General features: G+C 34.4%; 1 protein-coding gene across 7 annotated transcripts in view; it reads left to right on the top strand.

The window, feature by feature from the left end:
* LOC128991661 (synapse-associated protein of 47 kDa-like) overlaps positions 1-25,256 on the top strand; it is a 58,986-nt gene that overhangs the window by 22,707 nt on the left and 11,023 nt on the right. For all 7 annotated transcript variants that reach the window (XR_008490674.1, XM_054414744.1, XM_054414742.1 and 4 more), the window contains 3 exons: positions 1,275-1,357; positions 2,190-2,311; positions 24,622-24,762. Coding sequence is in view for 6 of the 7 variants with exons in the window: in XM_054414744.1 (XP_054270719.1) it covers positions 1,275-1,357; positions 2,190-2,311; positions 24,622-24,762 (346 nt within the window). In the remaining variant the exon portion in view is untranslated. The remainder of the gene's footprint in view (positions 1-1,274; positions 1,358-2,189; positions 2,312-24,621; positions 24,763-25,256) is intronic.

Here is a 25,256-nt window from a genome sequence, read left to right as displayed (position 1 = left end):
TAGTTATACACTACCTCCGTAGGGAACGGTTTGCTGCGAGTGAGAAATAAATCTTAGCTGTTGCAAAAGTTGATATGCACATCAAGGTTCTTTTTTAGTAAAATACAAAGCTGCAAACCCAAACTCAAACTGGACAATCAAGTCCAAAAATGGCAGCCCAGTAACATTGTACCAAGGTTTGTAGCTATGTCTGTTTTTTTTGTTTTTTTTATTCAGTAGTCCCAGGACTTTTTCCTGCTCAGTATACAATGTGCACTGTGAATATCTTCACTATCAAAACTTAAATTAGTTAGTTGATACAGTTATGCTGTATGGACAGATCTTACACCTTAATTTACATTTCATAGGCACTTTGCAAGCACAAAATACTATTAAGTTCACAACCCTACATCAAAAAAATTACCGAGCAAACTTTACCTACTATTCCTATTTCTGTATCAGAGAACAGAATAAAAATACATAAATCAATATATTATCCTCTCAAAAATGAAGCACTGATGTTCAAGTATACCCTTAGCTGCCACCACAACGTCATATACCGAGGGTTTTCAGGCCAGTAGTTTGTTATATTGGGATATGTCGACGGAACAGAGTTACCGATCAATGATGTCAAGTCTACTTTACGTTTAGTGCCTCAAACACCGACCTTGTGGTGTTATTTGATTTACTACGAACTTGAAACCAAGTTAATAACTGACTTTTCAGCACTAGCAAAATTTTAACTAAAAAAAAAAAAAAAACAGAAGCCAAAAGTAGTATAATTGGTTATGAAAAATGCACAATCACAAAAATAGCTCTCAAAAGTTGGTATCTTAAAAGGTTTTACACCACTTGAGAGGAATTTAAGACATAATTTTACATTTGAAGGTCTCAAACATTTTATTAACGAGTGCAATTTCTTTAAAAGAAGAATGAATTTAAAATACCTAACTAAATAGTTATGAACTGTATTAGGTACTTTAGTGGGTTTGTTTGTACTAACTTGTAAACAGTTTTGTTAATCGTTTTTCAACCGTATTCCACTAATTTATTGGTTTAAAATGCTTACTAGAAACAATAATAATATCAAACAAAAGTTTTAAAAACTGTTCTAGATGTGTAAAAGGTGTTTTCCTGTTTCGTGACAAGTTTGGTAATATGCGACATGTTGTATAACGTCTCATGACTTGTGTTGGTGTGTCATGACATGTTGTGACGAGTTATGACATGTTCTGACGAGTTTACCATGCTGAGGTGTGTTGTGGCGCGTTATGACAATGCTAGTTTTGTTTCAGTGCCACTGGTGGAGCTGACAGCGACGCTGGAGATCTGGGCGAAGAGGAGAACCTAGACGATAAGGATGCTGCCATCGGAGGAGGTCAGTTACTTTGGAAAAATCTACAAATAAGTCCACTGTTTTTTCCTGTAAGCTGACACATCACCTTTAATCGGTCCTACTTATTATGAGAGGATCGCTAAAGCTTCCTTGAATGACATCAGAATCTTAGTATTGCTTATGAAAAGCCATTATTACATCTCATCAGTGGCCAAATTGGGTATCAACTTCACACACAAGATTTTTTGGGTATCTAAAAATATTTTTTTCCGGCACAATTAACAAAAATTAAAACTGACTCTATATTATTGTTATCTAAAAAAAAAACTGTAATCCATAATCATCAGCTTTTAAGTCAAATCACCTTTGGGAACGACAAATAACTATTGTCGGATAAATTTCACCACCTTTGTAGACTATTCGTGGAAATGTTCGCAAACCACTCGTAAACGATGTTGGTTGGCGTTAAAATAGGTAAACATTGTGTGAAAGCGTTCACACGTTATCAAGTACCAACATACACTACGCTATCGACCCAACGCTACTTCCCATCTTCCATTTCAAATCAAAACATCTTTATTTTTCTTGTTGATCAGTGTTATAGATGTAAATAGTGGCATTACAAAATGTTTCTTTTTTAAACTAAGTAAACCAAATGCTTCTATACATCTTAGATTTTTAGTCTTTAAGTCTTTTAAAGTAATCAGTAAGCTTCATATTACCTGTCTCATTCCTCATTCTATTCAATTGCTTTTAAAAAGGTTACCTCTGATTACGATGTTTTTACTTGATGTTTACCAATATGTCCTCAAAATGACTATCATGTCTCACCGATTTTAAGGTGGTGATTTAACAAAAATATTTTCTTTTTCAGTTTCTACAAAAGCCCTGCAAGGAGCCAAGTCTATAGGGAGTTTTCTGTTTTCTGCTGTCAACACTGCTGGTAAAAAAGTTACCGAGACCACTGCGAAAATCAAGAAAACCGTCGAAGAGAATGTAAGTGGTGTCTTTTTGTTTACGGTGCATGAGTTTCTAGTGGTTTTAGAGAATTGTTTATTTTCTTTCTTGAGAAAATATTTGTACTGCGGGGGAAACATTAGTTTCCACATTTGGTGGTGGACTAGTTTTGAATTAAACGTGGAACTCATATATCGCAAGTGTGTCTATGTAATATTTTGTCCAGCAAAACTTCTAATGTATAAATTTGGAATATTTTTGGTTCAAATACTTCGATTACGGTACTCATAACAAAAATATTTTGTAAATTTTTAGAAATCCATATAAATTATATTATTTTCTCTAAAAAATACTACAGGAGGGAACATATATGTTTGGCACTACCTCAGTAATCGGTTAGTTGGTGAACAAAGTAATGATTAACCTACTAAATTGTTTGTATTCTCAGTTGTATTTGATAGCTGACAAGTAATTATGTAGTAAAAAAGTTGGGTAAAACAATGCAAAACAACAAAAAAATAGATAAAACAGACTTTTGGGTACAAAACTTTCCAGCAGTTGGATTAGGCTCATTAACGAACTCACGTATTCGTATTTACAAGAGAACTAATTCTCAAATGTTTAGAATTATTTTAAATTAACGGTGGTTTTGTATTCTGGGTACGTAAAAAAAAAAAACACAGAAAGTATCGGATCTATGTCTTACAGTGAGAACTACAGTAATAGATACTTCCCTATATGAAACTTTTCTTTAATTGAAATAATTTGTGTTCTCACATTTTTATATTTTTTTATGTTCAATATATTTTTTATTTAAATAGAGTAGGTCTACAGTGTTAGCATCGTGAGCCGGCAAAGCAAAACCATTAATACAAAGCATTAATAAATTTATTATTAATTTAGTTATTTTCTTCAAGAGTAACAAATTTTGTATTTGTATGTAAATACAGTATCTCCATTGTTGTTCATTTAATTAGATACCTTGTTGTTGCTTTCAATGTTTGATATAACGTGATATTAGCAAGTCCGGTAGTGAGAGAAGTCTCTGAAAGAACCTCAACGATGGAACAAACACTTCATTATCTTTGACCTGATTGGGTGTATTCTCTCTGTGAAGCTCTGAATAGTCAGCTAAATCGCTGTTTTTTAATGACTTAAACTCAGCTTCTTTTTATTTTTGTTAAATTTTGCCAGAAATTGTAAACACTAAGGGGAAGAAGTAATCAGATATAATGGGGTTTTCTAGATTAATTAAATTAATCAGACCAGATGTAGCAGTTCAATTTTTTAGATAAATTATTTAACACTAATAACAGGGGAAAAAATTGTTTAGGAGAACTTTGTTTCTAATGTATAAATTTGGAATATTTTTGGTTCAAATACTTCGATTACGGTACTCATAACAAAAATATTTTGTAAATTTTTAGAAATCCATATAAATTATATTATTTTCTCTAAAAAATACTACAGGAGGGAACATATATGTTTGGCACTACCTCAGTAATCGGTTAGTTGGTGAACAAAGTAATGATTAACCTACTAAATTGTTTGTATTCTCAGTTGTATTTGATAGCTGACAAGTAATTATGTAGTAAAAAAGTTGGGTAAAACAATGCAAAACAACAAAAAAATAGATAAAACAGACTTTTGGGTACAAAACTTTCCAGCAGTTGGATTAGGCTCATTAACGAATTCACGTATTCCCATTTACAAGAGAACTAATTGACAAATGTTTAAAATTATTTTAAATTAACGGTGGTTTTGTATTCTGGGTATGTAAAAAAAAAAAAACACTGAAGTATCGGATCTATGTCTTACAGTGAGAACTACAGTAATAGATACTTCCCTGTATGAAACTTTTCTTTACTTGAAATAATTTGTGTTCTCACATTTTTATATTTTTTTTATGTTCAATATATTTTCTATTTAAATAGAGTAGGTCTACAGTGTTAGCATCGTGAGCCGGCAAAGCAAAACCATTAATATAAAGCATTAATAAATTTATTATTAATTTAGTTATTTTCTTAAAGAGTAACAAATTTTGTATTTGTATGTAAATATCTCAATTGTTGTTAATTTAATTAGATACCTTGTTGTTGCTTTCAATGTTTGATATAAAGTGATATTAGCAAGTCCGGTAGTGAGAGAAGTCTCTGAAAGAACCTCAACGATGGAACAAACACTTCATTATCTTTGACCTGATTGGGTGTATTCTCTCTGTGAAGCTCTGAATAGTCAGCTAAATGGCTGTTTTTTTAATGACTTAAACTCAGCTTCTTTTTATTTTTGTTAAATTTTGCAAGAAATTGTAAACACTAAGGGGAAAGAAGTAATCAGATATAATGGGGTTTTCTAGTTTAATTAAATTAACCAGACCAGATGTAGCAGTTCAATTTTTTAGATAAATTATTTAACACTAATAACAGGGGAAAACAATAGTATAGGAGAACTTTGTTTATATATCAAAGAACTCCCTTTACTCAAAGCCACATTGACCACTCAAGAATCAAGAGAACCAAGAATTTATTACAACAAATTACAAAATATACATTCTGTATAGTTGACTTCAATACATGAATAACTTGTGAAAAAACTATGTGAAATAATAATGTATTACACTAATTTTTCTGCATTTAAAACTCCATTAAATGGTAAAAAGTAATTTCAAACCTTTTTAAAATTATTGCAAAGCAGGCTTTAGTGTAAAACCTCGCCCCTACTGTGTTTGGATAAGGCTGGTTTTGCTGTAAGCATATTATAATAGATTTTTTTATTTAATCGAAATCAAAATTTTTACAAAATTTACCCTTTTTACTGACACAAATAATTTGTTTTCTTACTTCATATTCAAAGAATAAAAATACTGCTGAGTCGAGAAAAACTTCTAAATTCCAGAAGAGTTCCTTCGCAAAACATTTCAGGCATCAGTGTTTACAAAATAAAAATATCCATGTTTATTAAGAACAAAAATACTTTTATCTTTAAAATTTTAAAAATAACATGGATCGTATTTTCACAAAATATTGTATTTGATGTTTGCAATGAAATAAGCAAGTTTTATTCACTAAAGCTAGCCTATATGATAGTTCATTGCATGGGTTTGCTTTGATAAATATTAAACCAGTCAAAGGAGCCATTACTCCGTGTGGCTGTTGCTTTGTTTGCCGCAGCATGTAGGAGTTGTGGAGCCAGGCTCTTTTGTAACCAGCTTCACCCACCCACTCCTCTTAAATGGGTTTCCATTAATTATTTCTACTCAATATCTATCTTACGTTATTTTGTCAGTAACAAAAACAACTGATTAAATAATTGCTTTGAAAGAATCGACATTTAAGTTTTTGGTTGTTCCTAATTGATTGTTACTGGTTGAATGTTATACACTTTCCTTTATCTTTTCCAGTTAGTTTAAGCGCAGTAAACAGCAATTGTTTTAAACTTTTTATTTTTATTCTCACATCCCAGTTCTTAGTTATACAGGGTGAATTTTAAATGAGTTCCCCCCCTACTTTTTTCTACATTTCTTAAGATATCAACTTCGGACCACGTCAGATCATTGTAGTGTAGTAAGTACTTCATTTTGACTGGGTAAAGATTTTTGGCCGCCATCTTGGATCCGCCATATTGGATACAAAGTTTTATTTTCAAATGTAAAGGTAGGGTTGTGACCCATTATTCCAAACTAGAATTTTACGCTGATTACAATGTCGCAAATAGTTTTTAAAAATCTTGATCCGTTCTAAAGTTATAAGGACTTTTTATAACTAAATTTTTAGCCCATTTTAACATTGTGCATTTACAAACTAAGACCATATTCCCAAAATAGTGCTAGATAAAGATAAGTATACACCACCATTCATTGTCGACCTATTATCACTTGGTTATGACGGATTTATTTTTTTCGGCCGCCATCTTGGATCTGCCATTTTGAAATGTGATAAATTAATTTAAATATGAAGGTGGTGTTGTGACCCATCATTTTGGACTTTTTTTTTATGCTGAACTCAATGCCGCAATCCGTTTTTGTTTCTCAGGCTTTCTTGATGAGATATTAAAATTATCTTACTTGAATTTCCAATATTTCAAAAAACAAATATGAAAATGCAAAACGGATTGCGGCATTAAATTCAGCATAAAAATGTAGTCTGAAATGATGGGTCACAACACCACCTTCATATTTAAATTAATTTATCACATTTCAAAATGGCAGATCCAAGATGGCGGCCGAAAAAAATAAATCCGTCATAACCAAGTGATAATAGGTCGACAATGAATGATGGTGTATACTTATCTTTATCTAGCACTATTTTGGGATTATGGTCTTAGTTTGTAAATGCACAATGTTAAAATGGGCTAAAAATAAAGTTATAAAAAGTCTTCATAACTTTAGAACGGATCAAGATTTTTTAAAACTAATTGCGGCATTGTAATCAGCGTAAAATTCTAGCTTGAAACAATGGGTCACAACCCTACCTTTACATTTGAAAAAAAAAACTTTGTATCCAATATGGCGGATCCAAGATGGCGGCCAAAAATCTTTACCCAGTCAAAATGAAGTACTTACTACACTACAATGATCTGACGTGGTCCGAAGTTGATATCTTAAGAAATGTAGAAAAAAGTAGGGGGGGAACTCATTTAAAATTCACCCTGTATATAGATGTAATTTTTAATTTTCTTGAAAATTTCATAAAGGTTCTACGATTTACATTTTTTAAATTAATATAAACCTTCTGAAATAGGCAATATTTTTATTTTCTTTGTTTTTACTCTGACTTTGGATTTTGAAGATATTTCAATCGTAGGCACCAGCGATATAAATAGTTTTTACGTAAACTGAAAATAAATGTGTATCTCATAGACATAGAAGTTTTATTCTCTTGGAGTTTTCCATCCTATAACAGTTGATGGGGACATAGCAAATTCCATTTCTTGAGTAGATTCCCTTTCAGTGTATGAACAAAACACTTAAGAGTTGATCGTACTCAGATAGAAACCTACAAATCTCATTCCATTCTACATTCATATTTAGTTTAAAATATGCTGCATATAAGGTGTGTGTCTCAGTTATTCAGTAATGAATAATTGAGACATGTTAAAATGTCAACACTAACCACTTCTGCTTGCAATCGACACAACATGTTATGTCAATAAATTATATTTAGTCTATAGTATTTTAGCCTATTTGGTAGTACTGTAGGGTGGCTCGGTAGCAGTGTAACGTAGAGGTAGGCCGTAGCCGTAGCGTGGAGGTCCAGAGTATTGATTGTAACACTTGCGGCTGTCTGCTCGTTCATTGATCTCCTAAACATCTGTCTTGGCCGTGTGCCATATTTTGCGGTTTAGCGACCTATAATGTGGTTAGTTGCATTTAGTCCACCGATTTCACATTATTAGTAACATTAGCAAATTTGGAGTCTCTATCTGTTTTGTAGAAAAAAAACTTATAAATATGTTTATAAAAAAAAATGTGTAAACAAATTTTTTTTTAAGGAATAGAAGGTGATACTTACTGTATCTGTATACAATTTGCGTTTATATTCTATTCGCATCTAGTTACCTTATTCTAGTTACTTTATTTAAACATTTTCACGCTTACTAATTTATTAATAATATTATGGTGAAGTGACTAAACCAATAATTTTTTTCAAAACAATCCACCACACCTATTATAGTACTATTATTTGTAATTCAGCTAGATAATATCTTAAATGTATCTGTGGTAAAATCTTTTAAAAAAGAAAATAATCCCAAGGGGTTAAAATTTTGATCTGTTATCAAGGTATGCTCCTGGTTGAGATTCGAAGAATTTAGTGACTAAGGGAAATCAGTGAATTATTGTCAGGACCATTCATTATTGATAGCCAAATCGATCAAGGAAACAATCAAAAAGCAGCTGACTTTTCTCTTTCTGGAAACAGGCAACTTTCAGATTGACAGGAAAGGAGTAAAACCATTCAGCTAACCAGCTATTGCTCATAAAATAAGTACTATTTTATTGGATCACCACACATACCTTAGTTAGTTTATAATGATATCGTAACCGTTCTTCTCCATACTTAGATCACTGTGACATGTTGGTTTTTGGCATTGGGCAGTTGAATAAGTTAAAGACTATGACGCCCTTGTTATCGAGGTTTATGTGTATTATCCAACTCTAATGGTACTTAGGTTGATCTATGATGAGAGACAGTTGGGTTAAAAAGATAAAAGTAAAAAAGTTATCAGGTTTTTTCTCTGCCAATTAACTTATACTGTAGTTGTAATTATCTATCTCTAGATCACTGTGACCAATGTTTTCGTAACAGACAATTGAAATAAACAATTTAAAAATTGAAGGAATAGGTTCTTGTTATCGAGGTTTCTGCGTATTTTCCAACCCGTTCATTAAACAGGTCTCTCTTAAGCAACAAGTGTATAACCTCGGACTAACCATATTGATCCTCTGCTTTGCCTCCCCCACCCACACATTTCTTCCCCCCCCCCCCCCGCCCAATTCTCCCTCGGTCTCCTGCGATTGTTGTTTGTTCCCAAACTTTTTAACCCAACAAATTAAACATTTATCCCTCCATCTTCGTACAAGTTTGAGCGCCTCTACTCGGGTACCAGATGTTTTGCAAACAATTCATTTAACATGAAAGTTATATTGGAAGCCGTAATGGATTATCGACAGTTAAGAGATTTAGGTGGGGTTTGTAAAGGCGGTGATGCAATGTGGGATATTGTGTCGTTTGTGTGTTACAGTTAAACAACTTGATTTAAACATAATGAATGCTATATCAACATCTTTTTAAACTCAATTATATCTTTATAAGTATATAATGTAAATAGATTGGAATGTTAGATGTTGGATATCACAAAATAAAAATTGTAAGAACACATATATTTTGTTAGAAAATTATCAAACTATAAACAGCCTATTTTTTAGTAATTTCCAGAATATATATTTTAGAAATTAATAAGTTAATAACTGAAATACACCTCAAAGATATGAGCTTCATTAAGACTGTCATGTTTGGAAAATCAAATAGTGTACAATTTCTCTCAGGTAAAATGTAAAGTTATTTTTGTGATTTTATTAAAACATATTTTATCTTAATACAAGTTTTAAATTATTAACTTTTGTTTTGATTTTCAACTTTATTCACATTTTAGGAATTTTTTTCTAAACCTCCTTGGCTATACACAATATAGGTCTTAATCTAATTTACCACGTGTATCATCTCCTTGCTTTAATTTAATTAATAGACCTATTTAATTGATTTTACTCAAAATCTAGGTCACCACCGTCCCCTCGGCTGGTTCATGTTCCCATTAACGTTGTGTTGACATTTTCCCCGTGTCAATTAGCCGTGATCTATCGGACTATCCAATTTGCTGATTACTGCTCTCGCTCCCGGCATAAACCAATCACGGAGATGAAGCTGTATTGCCCCTCGCTTGTTTCTCCACACAGTGTTTTCTGTACAGCTTTACAAGGCGTTTTATAAAAATGTATCCAACATAAAAAGAGTTCAGTTGATTTCATTGTTTGGTTTTCTGTTTCTAAACTGTGTACTGTTATGCTTTAATTTTGTAGCGTTGGGTAATTTAATTGATATCCTAGTTTACTTTTAATAGTCTAAAATCCACATTGAAATATAAGATTTATATTTAGCAGGAATTTGAACTGTAATACAAGAAACGAAATAGTTTTTAATAATTGAAACCTTTATATGAATATGTATAATTTTATATTCACGTGACTAAACAACAAACAATAAAAAACTTAACTGAAAACATTGGCTAAAAAAGTACTAGACATAAATGTGGTTTATGATGATATTAAAATGATAAATTTTAATCTGTCTAAATATATTTTAAACCTGGTAAGATATTTCAATTTGTGTGTATATTAAATACGCCAGTCAATATTAATAGTGTCTCGGTCGTAGAACCACTTAATGTGTCTGGTGTTAGGGAGTTGAGCAGCCAATCAATGATGAGGACGAGGGGTCTTCATATAGTCAAGCATATGGCTGATACTGATATCTTGTTGTCACTAAGGCCACAGTCACACTTTCAGTGACACCAAATCAATGACAAGGGTTCTTCATATAGTCAAGGATATTGCTGATATTGATATCTGGTTGTCACTAAAGTCACAGTCACACCTTCAGTGACACCCAGTCAATCACAAGGGTTCTTCATATAGTCAAGGATATTGCTGATATTCATATATTGATGTCACTAATGCCACAGTCACACCTTCAGTGACACCCAGTCAATCACGAGGGCTCTTCATATTGTCAAGGATATTACTGATATTCATATATTGATGTCACTAATGCCACAGTCACACCTTCAGTGACACCTAGTCAAAGACGAGGGTTCTTCATATTGTCAAGGATATTGCTGTCATTGATATCAGGTTGTGTCTAATGTCACAGTCACACCTTCAGTGACACCCAGTCAATGACGAGGGTTCTTCATATTGTCAAGGATATTGCTGTCATTGATATCAGGTTGTGTCTAATGTCACAGTCACACCTTCAGTGACACCCAGTCAATGACGAGGGTTCTTCATATTGTCAAGGATATTGCTGTCATTGATATCAGGTTGTGTCTAATGTCACAGTCACACCTTCAGTGACACCTAGTCAATGACGAGGGTTCTTCATATTGTCAAGGATATTGCTGATATTGATATCAGGTTGTCTCTAAAGTCACAGTCACACCTTCAGTGACACCCAGTCAATCACGAGGGCTCTTCATATAGTCAAGGATATTGCTGATATTGATATCAGGTTGTCTCTAAAGCCACAGTCACACCTTCAGTGACACCTAGTCAATGACGAGGGTTCTTCATATAGTGAAGGATATTGCTGATATTTATTGTTGTCACTAAAGCCACAGTCCAAGTCAATTATGAAGGTTCCTAAAATTTGTTCAAGTTTTGAATTGAATCCAAATTGTGTTTAAAATGTCCGTATTTGAAAATGAACCCCTTTTACAAATGACACATCAAATCATTTTCACACTATTCAGTCATCACCCTAACAGATTGTGCAGTAAATTTAATTTGTTACTATAGTTATTTGTGCAACTAGTGAGAAAAGTGAGCAATTGACTCACTCGAGAGAAATCCTTACTCACGAGCCGTAGGCGAGTGAGGAATGGTTTCTCGAGTGAGGCAATTGTACTTTGAATTTGAGTTGCACATTATACTTTTCCTACAGTTACCATAAAACAAATAAATTGGTGAAGAAACATAACCTATTTTTACACAGAAGTGAGCTTTTAATATAACATTTAACGTGAAGTGACAAATACAACATTACAACAGCTGACCAGCTGATTTACAGCCAGTGCTGCCAACGTATTTCGCGCGCATACGACGTTGCCTGCATGTTACTCGCTCACTATTTCGTGCCTTCATGTTGCAAATCTGGAGTGAGACAAAGTAATTAGAGTGAGACAATGTAAACATTGTCTCACTGATGAGCGAATTGGCCACTTTGCTTTCTCAAAACAGTGAGAGAACATGTACATTGTTAGGTAACTGTAGGAAAAGTTAATTTTTTTAAAGTTTTTGAAAGAAATTAAGATTTTAAACTCGGCAACAATATAAAATCCAATGTCTATGGGATGAATGTGAAACAACAAGTAGGCTAAAACATGTGACAGTTTAATTAATCATGAGATAAATAATAAGAGAAGTTAGAAATGTAATTCCATAATAAATGGAGACTGCTTTGTTGAATAATATCAGTATTCAAACAAACCTGGCAGTTGGAGTTTCTTTTATCAATTTATGGGCTGTCGTGATAAGTTTTAATTACAGAGAACCAGTGCCTCTTTGGGTAAATCAGTAGCAATAAAGATACAATTTGTTCTTATTCGTTCAGGATTCAAGTCTATTTGCCATCGTTTCAATTCATCTTTTTTCTTGATTTAGCAACTTTATTTAAAAGGATAGAATAATGATCATAACTGTTTATGCTTAAGAGAAAATTATTTCTTACAGGGGTGTAATTTGGGGGGAAGGGGGGGGGCATTTGCCCCCTCTGATTCCTGGGCAAGAGAAAAAAATATGATGTGCTAGCTAATATACAATTATTTTCTCCTGTCAAATCCTAAAAAACACGGCTGACAAAAATCTGCCTATTCTTCTACAGTAATTTGAAACAAAAATATTATTTTTGAGTGTCTCAGTAGCACATTCAAATTAATTGTATCAAATTATTTTATTGATAATAAAATTTGATTTGCTTTTAAGTACTTACAGTATATACTTGTGTTTTATTTAAAACCCAAATCAAACTGTTATAAACTATAGGCTATGAATACAACTGTATTCATTGCCATAGATCTAAATGTTGTACAAGAGAATTTGGTCATAAATCTAATAGCAAAAATAATATGCAAAATGGAACTATTGATCACGTTTCTTGGATGACTAACTTACCAACATATTATTATGTTTCTGTCTGTTGTCAGTAATTAGTTTCATAAATTTTCTGCCTAAAAAGTAAATTTTATTCATAATTTTGTTTTTATTCGAAGTGCTTTTGACAATTAAAATAAGCTTATAGCCCTCTTTTTTTGTTGCAAAACTGCAAAATTTTCCGGGGGAGAACCCCCGGACTCTTCCCCCCATTTGCTAGGGGGTGTTCCATACCCCCCAGTGTTTCCCCCCCCCCAAAGATTTTGTGAAATGACGCCACTGATTTCTTAATTTTTGTGACTGATTGGGTTAGAGTGTTAGTCTGTTCAAAAAAGGTTGCCAGATCAAAAACAAGAATCAATTCTTGACTTAGCCGCCATTATATTTCTTTATGCTGTCGGTTAAAATATAGGGTGTTTTTTTATCGCAACCCAAATTAGAAGTACATTACTATGAGGCACTGTTTAAAGACAAAACAAGCTCACATGTCGGTATCCCTGTTTTCTTTACTTCATTGTGGATATGCACTGTTGCATAGCTATCTAAGGTTTAGTGCTATTGGGAATTTATTGTAAATAAAAAGAGTCAACATGGAGCTCTTTGCAAACTCTATAGAGTATGTATGTTATGTGTATGTGGTTGGGTATGTATGTTTATGGTATGAGGGGGAAAAAGTAAAAATGTATTGCAAACATGTGTGGAAAACAAATAATTTGTGAATGATAAAAATTTATATTTTATGAGTATTTATTTACACACAGCATTAGACGAATAAGATTGAATGATCAGGAATGCTTTGAGTTATAAAATTACCCTAGCTTTAGGACTAAGTACAGGAGGTAACCAGTGTCAGTCATGAATTTAAATTAGAATCATCACACACTACGTTTTATTATACCTACATAAATCTTACAGCCTTTTCAAGGATTGAGTAACATTTGGATTAGTAGGCTCAATTGCCATTCTACCTTCTACCCAGCCAGTTATGTACAACCCCCCACCCCCTCACCCCCTCCCACCACTACCCCATGACGTCACGCAATCCTCCCTCATGCACCAACGAGCACAAGCCTTGTCAACGTTGCTAGTCTTCTACTTACATATCTGTTAATTACGTCATAGGTACCAACCCTTCATCACACCGGTTTCTTAAGATTTTGTTTGAAAATATCATTTCCTATATTTTTTCCCAATCAAATGCTTCTGTATCCAATAGTCAATGCCACTATTCACCACAATAAAAATGAACACTGATAGTCAACACAACTACAACTTTAAGGTTATGTGAACAAATAATTTGAGGAATCAGCAAAAATAATAATACCGTAGGGATGTAAAAACCTGCTCGGTCTCCAAATGACAATGACAGCTGGCATGGCCAGCAAAACAACTTTCTTGCTATAACCTTGATGATGTTTTGGTTAGGTTTTTTCAATCTTATCTTAGTGACAGATGGCAAAAAGTCTATCTAAATGGCACTTATTCTAGTCCTGTTCGAGTGCCCCACGGAGTGCCCCAAGGCTCTATATTGGGCCCTACCCTGTTTATACTGTATATAAATGACTTACCTTGTAATATTAATGACTTATCTGTAAAAAGCTTTCTTTTTGCTGATGACTTGGCCTTGTGTGTACGGGGTAACTCTTTGAATGATGTTACAGACACATTGGACACAAAATCTGCTGTTATTAACGACTGGTGTAATGCAAACAAGTTATGTCTTAATGCTGATAAGACTCAGGACCTGACTATTAGTCTAAGCAGTAATGGTAATGATGTAAACACTCTGAAGTTTTTGGGTTTTCATTTGCAGTCAAACTTGAAGTGGTTTCCACATGTAGATTTTGTAGCATCTAAAATTGTAAAAGGCATATTTATGATAAGAGCACTTAGGTCCACTGTTTCAGATGATGTCCTTATTTGTATATATTATGGCCACATTCATAGCTATTTGTCCTATGGTACCTCACTGTGGGCCAACAGTTTTTATGCTAACAGGCTGCTTTTTACTTTACAAAAGAAGGCGGTGAGGTTAATTTGTAGTGTGAATAGAAGAACACATTGTAAGCCCCTTTTCGTGAGTCTTAACATTCTCTCATTTCCATCCTTGTATGTTTTGGCAAGTTTGTTGTATGTAAAAGAAAACATTTCTCACTTTGAAAAGATATCTGATGTTCACAACTATTGTACTAGATCTAAAGATAATCTGTCTACACTAAGGCATAAGTATACAGCCACTCAAAATAGTTTTGAGTACCAAGGTGTTAAAATGTACAATTTCTTGCCTGCATCCATCAAAAACCTGTGTGTTTCAAAATTTAAACATGTTTTAAAAACTACTCTAACCCAGGCTTGCCTGTATAAACATGAAGAGTACTTTGGTTTAGAGTTTTAGTTTTAGTTGCCATCTTGATTGTTTTCTTTTTCTTTTGACGATTGTCATGAACTTTGTACTCAGTTTTAACGACAATAAAGCATTTCATTTCATTTCATTTCATTTCATTTCATTTCATTTCATTACTTTCAGCCACCAATTTAACGTATGAAAAACAGCTGAAAACAACATAGTGTGGTGAAAAAATATGTTGGCACACCAACCCTGTATGTTTTAAACTTGTTCACATGATACTGTAGTTGGCAATGTAACTTTGTTATAAAAACATCACAATTAACAATCATTATCAGTGATTATGTTCTTTACAATAACAGACATTATTATTAATCAGTGATTGGAAGAGGGAAACAATAATGGACAGACATGGTTCAACAACGTGATTCTATGCTATAAAATCCAATGTTGATTTTCCCAATTTTTCCGGATCGAAAAGCAAATTAATTGAAATCCACAAGTCAATATCACGTTTGACTAAGCTTTAATTAAACAATCAACAGAGGAATTCCCCGTTTCTCAAATATCCCGTCCAATGGTGTAATACAGGAAAATTTATGTTTTGCTGTTTTTCTTGTTTTTTAAATGAAGTGTTTTAAAGAGTTTTCTTCTAAATGTTTTCTTACACACCACGTCTTAACTTAAATGTATTACGATGATGAAGCTGTTGTAGACATAAAAGGACTTTAATAATTTTACTTCCATTGGATATTTATTAAGAAAACTTTCATCATCTTATACAGATTTTACCTTATGACAAAACCAGTCTTGGCTTATCTGGATTCAGGACAAGCCCTGAGCCGCCCATCATTTCAAGTTTCTTCATCCCTAATGTTCTTTTCAGTGCAGTAACAACCCGCCTACTCTCTCGTTTTCTTTGAGGTAACTTTTTTCAGTAGTCTGTGAATTTTATTTGCAAAAACACAGTGTAGATGGCAAGGATGTACAAATTGGACAACCCATATAAATAGAAATCTGTTTTTGATGTTAATACAAAAACATTACGAGGAATTATAGTTTTAATAAATTAATATATCCTTTTAATACACATTTAAAATTGTGTAAATGTTGTATGTAATGGAATGAATATCAATTATTCTAAGATGGTAAAATCGGGTGGATTTTAGATTCTCCATTTCAGATCGTTAAGAGAAGTTATCAATACTTCCTCAACTTCTTATCAGTATCATTATCATTACTTTAGAGGCAGAAACTTCACCTAAGGGTTTATTATGAACTCAATATTAATGCAAGATGTAGAATCTGTGTTGATACTGACTAAGATCAGCCGTTTCATTAGCCATAATATTTTATCTAAAGCCCAATGATCAAGTATAGTCGGCAAGACAACTACTAACTACTATAGGTCGGCCGCTTAGAAAACGACCTCCTCCAGCATTGGTTTAGCATTAGCGCGCAGGTCGTTTTCTAAGCGACCGAACTATAACATACTTTTTCATGTTTATTTCTGGTATTGTGTACTAATCCGGAAGAATTAAGAGTTCTTAAAATCCATTTGCAAGGTCTAGGATTCAAACACGTTTATGACCAGAATCGAAACGAAGTATACTTTAATAATGGTTGATCATATCAATTATAACTTGAATTAAACTATATTATAAAAAAAAACCACCCACAAAGTTTGCAATCTCCAAGGTATTTCGGGTTCAAGCCCAACGATCTATGAAAGAGACCACAAACAATAAGTTAATCTAATCATACAGTAAGCGTTGATTTTGAATATCAAATTATGCTCAACGATCGTTTAAACGGTCGCTTTCCCCTTGTACTATCCCTAATCGGTATTGCACGTAGTGGTGCCGTAAGTGGCAGAGCGGGCGGTGGTCGATCTGGCAACGTCGCATCTCCTGATCGCCCCGCGCAAGCGCCCCGGTATCGAGCGGCGAGTATTGCCGCCTCAGCGCCTTGGCGTTCCTGTTTGCGCGCACACAATTACTTCAACGAGATTCCCTACGGTAGGGAAACCACGTCTAACCTAACATTCACCGATGTAGACCTGGCTGCGAACCCTTCGGCGTTTTACTTGTTGCATCCGCGTGAATCGACCTTGAAAATGGGCAGCAGACGGGAGAAATGTTGAATATTTGACAGCTGCCAGTAGCTTTAGGTTCGAAACTGGAATACGTCCTTGATTATTGGGAACCGATTAAAGATTATGACTAGATGAACAATTAATTAGTCTTGGCCAGGACCAAAGCTATAAGGTCATATCACGCCGTCCTACACTAACCGTTCACTCGTATTCATGTGTAAATTCGCAGAATTGTGTTCCTGATGCAATGCAATTGTGATGCAAATTATGCAAACATCCAACTACTTTTGCGCTGATACTAAAGTCGATCTGTTCTTCCACAGAGCTCTGGGTGAATTTTGTCTAGTTGGTTTACACAAAATTGGTCATAAGGTCGTCTCTCACTCCACCCTAAAGCACTAGAAGATATTTAAGCCTATATACTGCGAGACTTATTCATCTTGTGATTCATCAAAATTTTAAACATTGCATGGAAGTGGGAAATGCAAAATTTTGAAGGGGCAAAACGTCAAATACAGCGGTCCTGGACCTAGTTTTTGGGGGATATTGGCTGATTATTCCCTATAGGGAAATTTGCTGAAAGATTTTTAGCACGTAGGTAGTTAATTAAGGACATTCTATGTTGAGTGTAGGGCTGAGTGGTGGTATAGGAATGGGGACATGAATTTATGCAAGAATTCCCCTCCCCTCAGCAAAGCATCCCCCACAAATTGTTCATGGCAACTTTCTTTATCTTCCACCTACTAATGTAGAAGTGCCGTAATAGGCACCTACTTCAGGCCAAAGTAACGTGACCAGTGGTCCTAAACCATACCAGATTGATATGGATTCTCTTTTTTTACTGACTATCTTGCGTCACGAAGGGGAGACATTTCTTATCATCACTGTCCTGAGAGTGATTGATTGACAAGGCCTTCGTCTTTTTGCCACTTTGACAAACGTCACTCTGAATTCAATCTGTTACATCAAAATGATTCATCTACTCCCTCACTATTCGAGCACTCAGGGTTTCTAAAACAGTTGAAGCCATTATTCTGTGACGAGTGCGGCAGGAAATGGACTACCAATTCGATGTGTGCTGAGCACGCTGGGCACATTTTAAAATGCAATCCCCAGTCAAACAACCCTAGAACTTAATTCTCTTTAGTTTTTACGACTGATAATTTTTTTTCAATTTTCTTTTTAACATCCTGCATTTTGAAGTTAACGTCTTTTTGCTAAATCTTGTGTTGATTATAATACTACATAGCTTTTTAGGACTTTAGGAGGTTAAAAATGCATTGAAAACATAAATCCATTCTTAGCTATTATAGTTTTTCGGGTCACATTCAATTCCTGGAATTCTTCCTAGGAAAAGTAAAAAATAAAAATGAAAACCAACACTTTTAAATGACTCTCTGCTCTTACAGATATTGCAATTTGTATTTAATCATACTGTTTATATCAGTAGTCTAAAACCTTCCTACCACAGTTTACGCCGTACCAATTCATGATTCGGGAACAAACTATTGCCAATCTCTGTTATGCTCGACGAAACATACCACACGACATGGTTTCAAAGCACACTCTATTAGGCACAAAGAGGGAGGTATACGTTATAGAATTACATGGTTTCACGGGCAAAAAACTTGGTACAAGAGAGTCAATATTTCTGAAATAAGATAAGTTCTACCAAATCGTAAACGTCAGACCCCCTAGTTACGCCTATGGTTATAGAACTGTTTGCATTTGGGTCATGCAACTCTCGGCCAAAAGTTTCCCACTGAAGTCAGTTCGGAGTTCATAGTAGTAGCATGGTAGTAGCTACTACAGCGAACTGAGCAGGCTGATTACAATCCCAAGCTCATTTGCAGACCTGGCACGTCTTTGTGAAGCATTGTCGGAGACATTCGTTTGAAGCTCTTCATTTGTGATTCTGCCCCGTGGAAATAACCCCTTTATTATACACAGTCTTGCATCAACTCAAGAGATGACTTTCTGATCTGCTTTGTGTGTAAATTGACGCAACTGCGTTATATTGCGTTGCCACCCGTTGATAGTGACTTGATTCAATAGCCTGGGGAGGTTTTCGAAACAGAGTTAGGCATACTGTGTTAATTGTGTGTTGTAATTATTCTCGTTTGACAAGGTAGATTGTAATCAGCTTTATCATGGGGTCGAGTCTATAGGATTCGACAAATCAGGGAGGGAATTTGTTTCCCAATTAGGGTTCAATGATTTGCATTCGGTCAATTATTCGGCTATTATACTCAACGTAGTTGTATGGATTCTGTACGATGTTGTATGATTGCTAGTGTATTGTGAGCCATTTCAAATTGCAGGTCCATATTTAAGAGTCTGTATATCTTCAGACGACAGCAGCACACTTTAGTACTGCCGCACATCAAACCCTTAAAAATCAGCTTCGGATTATTGAATGACGTCGGGAAGTGAAGTTTCAATGCCTATTGTCAATGTAGGCCTATGATGTAGAATCCCTTTGCCTTTGCCTGTTGTACTGCCTCGACGAACGCTGTGCAGTTTCTTAATACCTTACAACGTAACATTATCCCTTCGTTTAAGACATGGATAAAACATATTCTTGTATGTTTGCCTTTTTTATTAAATGAAGGTGATGTAAAAAAAGAATCTTCGTGCGTAGGCTTCATGGCTTTCGCGGCCCGTGACAGAATTAATTAATTGTTGTTCGGTGCTTACCACGTCGCTAGATGAAATTCACTGTCTGCCTTTTCATCCTTGCTTTGCATTTAGATTATCCCGTGAAGATATGACACTAGTTCACACAGTGAAAATTAAAAAAAAATCGATGTGTATCCGGAACGTTTGAGTGCACTGCTAACGCACATTTCTCAATTTGTAGGTTATGTTACCTACTAAACTGACATATTACGACCGAATAGTTTAAATACATGACGTTATATAATTTGAAACTAATACTTGTCCTTTTGTACTCTATTTGAATTGTAAGGCGCATATTGTTAAATTTACCAAAAAAAGAGGGGGACAAATTTGTAGACATAAACTCACTCGAGCGTCGTTGCACATGAATCACATCACACGCCAACCCCAAAACAGGTTGTATATTTTACAATGGAGTGAGAAGTCTAGTCTAGTTGCAGTATCCAAAGTCAATTTCAGAGACAACTAACGCTGTTTTGATTTTGAGCCACCACAGTCTCGGAGGAATTTATAAGACATGTTGACATGGAGGAAACTTGGTAGAAGTCAGCCGAGTGACTGGGGCGTTTCTTTGGAAGTTGTAGTCAAAGTTTGGATCTTTACTTCTTGGTGCGCGCGTCAAAGGACTTTTTCATCGTTGACATTTTACCAGAGAGAAGACTAAAAGGCGTAGGTGTTGTTTAAGTTCAGAAATTTCTTGCTTGTTCGTCTTTAAAAGGGTTTAATTTTATCTGAGTTGGTCCCTTTACATGAATGTAGGCTCACGTAGTGTTTGCGGTTAAAAAGATGTGTTCCAAGACATATATTTTAATGACTTGTTTCATCTCCAAAGACCATATTTGTTGCTTCCTGCTTCAACTTTAATGTCTCATGGTAAAATCTAAATATTATTTGTTAACACAAAAGAAAGAGTCGATTTTTTGTAGTACGCGTTTTTAACGTGAAAAAAACTGTCTAGTGGTTCAGTGAACCCTCTTCCAATTAAATATGTTTCATCTTTGTTTGTATCTTTCTAACATCTCTTGTAGGCCTAAATACTAACCATACAAACCTATTATATCAAATGCGTCTTATACTTCCCTTTACAAAAACATTTTATTGACTATGTTGACTGAAAAATGTTGCATATTTTTGGGAATATGATACCAAACTTCTCGACCTAACCTAACAGGAGTAAACTAGTCCAGTTGTAGATGGTGGGATTTCGACCCCCGAGGTCCCAGGTTCAAATCCCACCAATGACCAAAGGATCTTAATCTAAATAAATGATAAATGATAAATGGTAAATGATGTGGCCATCTAGACATAGTTTGTAATAATGAGTAAAAAGGTTCAAGACTATAACCCATACTATTTTTTTTTACATATAGAGCCTAAATGTCCCCTGAATCATCCTCTTTCAGTTACGGAACTGTCATGTTTGAAAGGTTTCAAAGATTTATAAACTTTTTCAATAAAAATATGTTGAAATGAGTGTTGAAAAAATATTATTGTCTGTTCTAGAAATTTCGGAATAAACAATATTGGCAATAATTAAAATAAAAGGTATTTATAATTACTTGTATTCAGTCAGGGGCATGGGCGTCTATCCATATATTGGTCAACCAGGGGGGAGCCCCCCTTATTAGACCCTATGTTAACAAATTTTCACAAATTAAAAAAAAATGTATTAAAATTAATAATTTACAATACATAAAACAAAATTTTAGAAACTAAAATGTGCTAAATAAACTATTTTCTACATAAAATATTAACATTTTCCATGCTAGGGCCCCTGAAGCACCCTTTTTACTAGGGGTTATGCCGTACCCTTAAGTTCCCAGCCCTTATCCCTCCTTCCAATATTTAAATTCAGGAACATTGAATGGTTTAAGGTCCAACTACAGCCAACTTATTTTTTTTTTCTCAAGACGCTAGGCACGAGCCCGGAATTGTTTTTCACATTACTTAAGGCTAGACCTAGGGGTTGTGGCATTATCAGATGGATAAAATCCATTGGTGATTTGGTGGGATTTGAACTCAAGACCTCTGGAACCGAAGTTCCGTGCTCTAACCATTATACCAGCTCGCTCCCCCACTAACTTATATGATGTTGATATTAATTACAAATTGATAATCTATACTAATAAATACAAGACGGTTGTATAAATGCGGTTTTTGTGAATATTCTTCAACTCTTAAGGGTTCATGACCCCAACTTGTGTTGACACTGAACCTTAATGGCTTTTATACATTTTTTTAACAAAATGCATATTGACGAGTGATAAACTGAGTGTGAAAAGTGGCTGTGTGTTACGTCGATAGCCTACTAAGAAAATAGTATACACTCAGCCATACACCACACATACACCCGAGGGTGGATTGATGGTTGGGGGTAAACAGCGTTATATCGGTTCCCCCCCCACTCCCCCTCCCCTCACAGCCAATCGTCCTGAGATGGATCCCGGTTGTTTTACAAGATGCAATCTCCTACAATCTGCGTCTCTAATAAGCTGGGACTCTGTAACTGTCCTTTATTGGCACTAATGTAATTTTAGAAATTGAGCTCCGTTATTCCTCCGCTCAACTGTTATTGAAATTTAGTTATTACTTCAAGTTGTCATAAATTTCTTATTTCAGTTAGCACTATAATTTTTTTTCTTAGCACCCTAAAAGTTCAGTTACTGGGTGTTTTTGATAAAGAACCAAGCATAAATCACTTTGTTGCCGTACAATTTATAATTTTATTCGGTTTATTCGGCTATACTAATGAAAGATGCCTTGTACAGGAGAGCCTGAAGTTAACGTAGGCGAAATTGTTTTATTAAAATTAAGCGTTTATCGGGTTTGTAGCTCTTTTAAAGGCGTTGGTAGAGTGTTTAAAAACTTTAAAACTTTATCTTATAGTCTCACGAATTTTTGTTCAACTTCTAATAGAGGGAACTCTTCAATACCAAGAGAGTTCTTTTAAACTGTGACTCATATATTTTTTTTATCTTAAGAAGATTACATTTATTTAGTGTTTAGCTTGGTACGTTAAGCTCCAAACTACTAAGTCATTTAACACGTTGCTTAAAGCCATTTGTCATTTGGGATTTTGCTTGTATGGTTCAACTACAATAGCAAATTCGGATAACATACTTAAACTTTAAAAAATAGCAATCAGAATAATTTTCAAATTAGAACACAATGACAAAAATTCAAAGAACTGAACATTTTAACACTATATATGGAAAAAATAATTATATTTCTTATATATACTGTTAAAATTTTCAGTTGTGTAAATAATTGTGTCGTACGCCTGAGTACCTCAAAGTCAAATTATCACCCATACAACACTCGGCATAAAAAAATCCTTATTTCAAATAAAAATAGATAAAAATTCTATGAAATAAACTAGCCTATATAGGATTAAAATTTCTTAAACATCTTCATAGTAAAATTATAAATAAACAAGCAGTAAGAATTTAATGATAAAGCTAAAACTTTATTTGTTGGAGAAAGCTTTTTATTCCTTGGAAGAGTACTTTTCCACCTCCCCTCTTAGCGTTGGTCACAATTGATTAAGTTTTGATTATTTTCATTTACTTAACTTGTTCTTAGATTTTAATGTTAATAATGTTCTAAGATTTATGTACATAGTAATTTAAGATAGATTAGTTGACACCATTCAGTGTACAAAACTATACTTTATGAAGGCTAGTTATCCAAGTATATTCCAAACTTAACTAAAAATATGAACTGGTATTAGTACTGATTACATACTGTACTGTACTGATTACGTACTGACTAAATATGCAAAATATTGAATTAAAGCAAAATAAGTCAACTCTAAAATTTAGGTTTTTCACCCCATGAGTTTTACTTACAGCACTGTAAACACAATATTTTACCAACTTTGAACAATAATTTATAAAAATAAAATACAAAACATATTTAAAAACTTCAATTTCTAAATCTAAGAATATAGGCTGTAAACATTGAATCGGTCTAGCGTATCAGCGTTGTTACATTGTTAAATAACATAATGTAAAATGTAAAATTGTAACAATTTGTTTCATTCAAATTGTTTTGAACATATGCATTTCATGTATGATCCACCCTCAGATGTATATTTGAGTCTAGGTTGGTCGCCGGGTGTGGGTGGGGGTGGGGGTGGCCTCACATTGATCCTTCCATGAATGACGCTCTTCAGTACAATGCACTTCTCACTACTTTATAATGGACGTGACAGTCCCAAGTTTACCTTACAATCCACCACGGACCACCAAAATTGCCATCGGCAACATTTTCCACAAAATATATGATTTTTTGGATAGGTGGAGGAAAATTAATGTTTTGACAAAATTGGTTGGGGTTTATGTCAAGTATGATATGTTATTTGGAAGAATTTGGAGAAGGCTTTTAAGAAAAGCACTTTCCATTCTGCACCCACTCGTTTAAATTAAGCTTAATATACCTAAGCCTGTAAAATGTCCTTAGGCTTATAAACTCCCAGACTCCCTTAATTATTTCCAATTCCTCTGACTTGGAAAGCGAGCTGGTCTAGTATTAGTGCGCGAGACTTCGGTGTCTGAGGTCCCAATGTCAAATCCTGCCAATCACCAATGAATCTTATTTAAGTGATAACGCCACAACCCCCTAGACCTAGCCTGAAGCAATGTATAAAATGGTTCCGGGAAAAATCCTTTTCACTTAATGTTTGTCCCTCCCCTGCCTCTTGAGTTACTTCTCCTCTGAAAATTATTACTGAATCTGCATTCCTCGTATGGAAGTAATTGAAATTTTTTAATTTTCATTGGATTCACAACCATATTTGTTTCCAGAGCCTGCTTGGAGAGTTCAACAAGGAACAAGAGGCCTTCATCAAAGAGAAGCAGGGCAAGGGAGGAGAGACGGCTGTTCCACCATGGGTCGGCTACCCCAACCAGGAGTCTCTTAAAGAGGAGTGTCTCGCACTGTCACAGGTAGGGCAGAAAGTCTACGTCATGTTCACAATAGCCCCAAACATCCACTTGAGTAAATAACAAAATCCTCACTTATTACTGTCATTAGTTTTAAATACTGAAGTTGAAATGACAAGCTGTAAAAAAAGGAAAAATAATAGGTGAATGAGCAAATTGCAAAGTCTGTTGCATTCTACAATTCTATTTTTCTCTCAGTTTGTGTTCCGATGATAGTTGATGAGATAGATTCTATATAGAAATTAGTAATTTTCATCAGCACTCTGTCGGTGGCTTAATATAACTACGTTCATTCTCTTCTTAAAGCTGGCTACTGCTTTACCATGAGAATGGAATGTTAAGTTCTATTAAAAATCAAAGCTATTATTTATGCTAGCACAAGATGACGAAATTGACAAGTCAGTTGAAGACTTTGTATGACCTCTGCTGAAGTCTGGGAGCAAGCTTAGAACTACTCATCAGGTCAATTTACCAGTATTGTGGTAGGCCTATACCTT

This window comes from Macrosteles quadrilineatus, unplaced genomic scaffold (assembly GCF_028750875.1).
Source record: "Macrosteles quadrilineatus isolate MER2022 unplaced genomic scaffold, UCM_ALF_1.0 Scaffold_4__1_contigs__length_99947679, whole genome shotgun sequence".
NCBI lineage: Eukaryota > Metazoa > Arthropoda > Insecta > Hemiptera > Cicadellidae > Macrosteles > Macrosteles quadrilineatus.
This window is presented reverse-complemented; position numbering and strand designations above follow the sequence as displayed.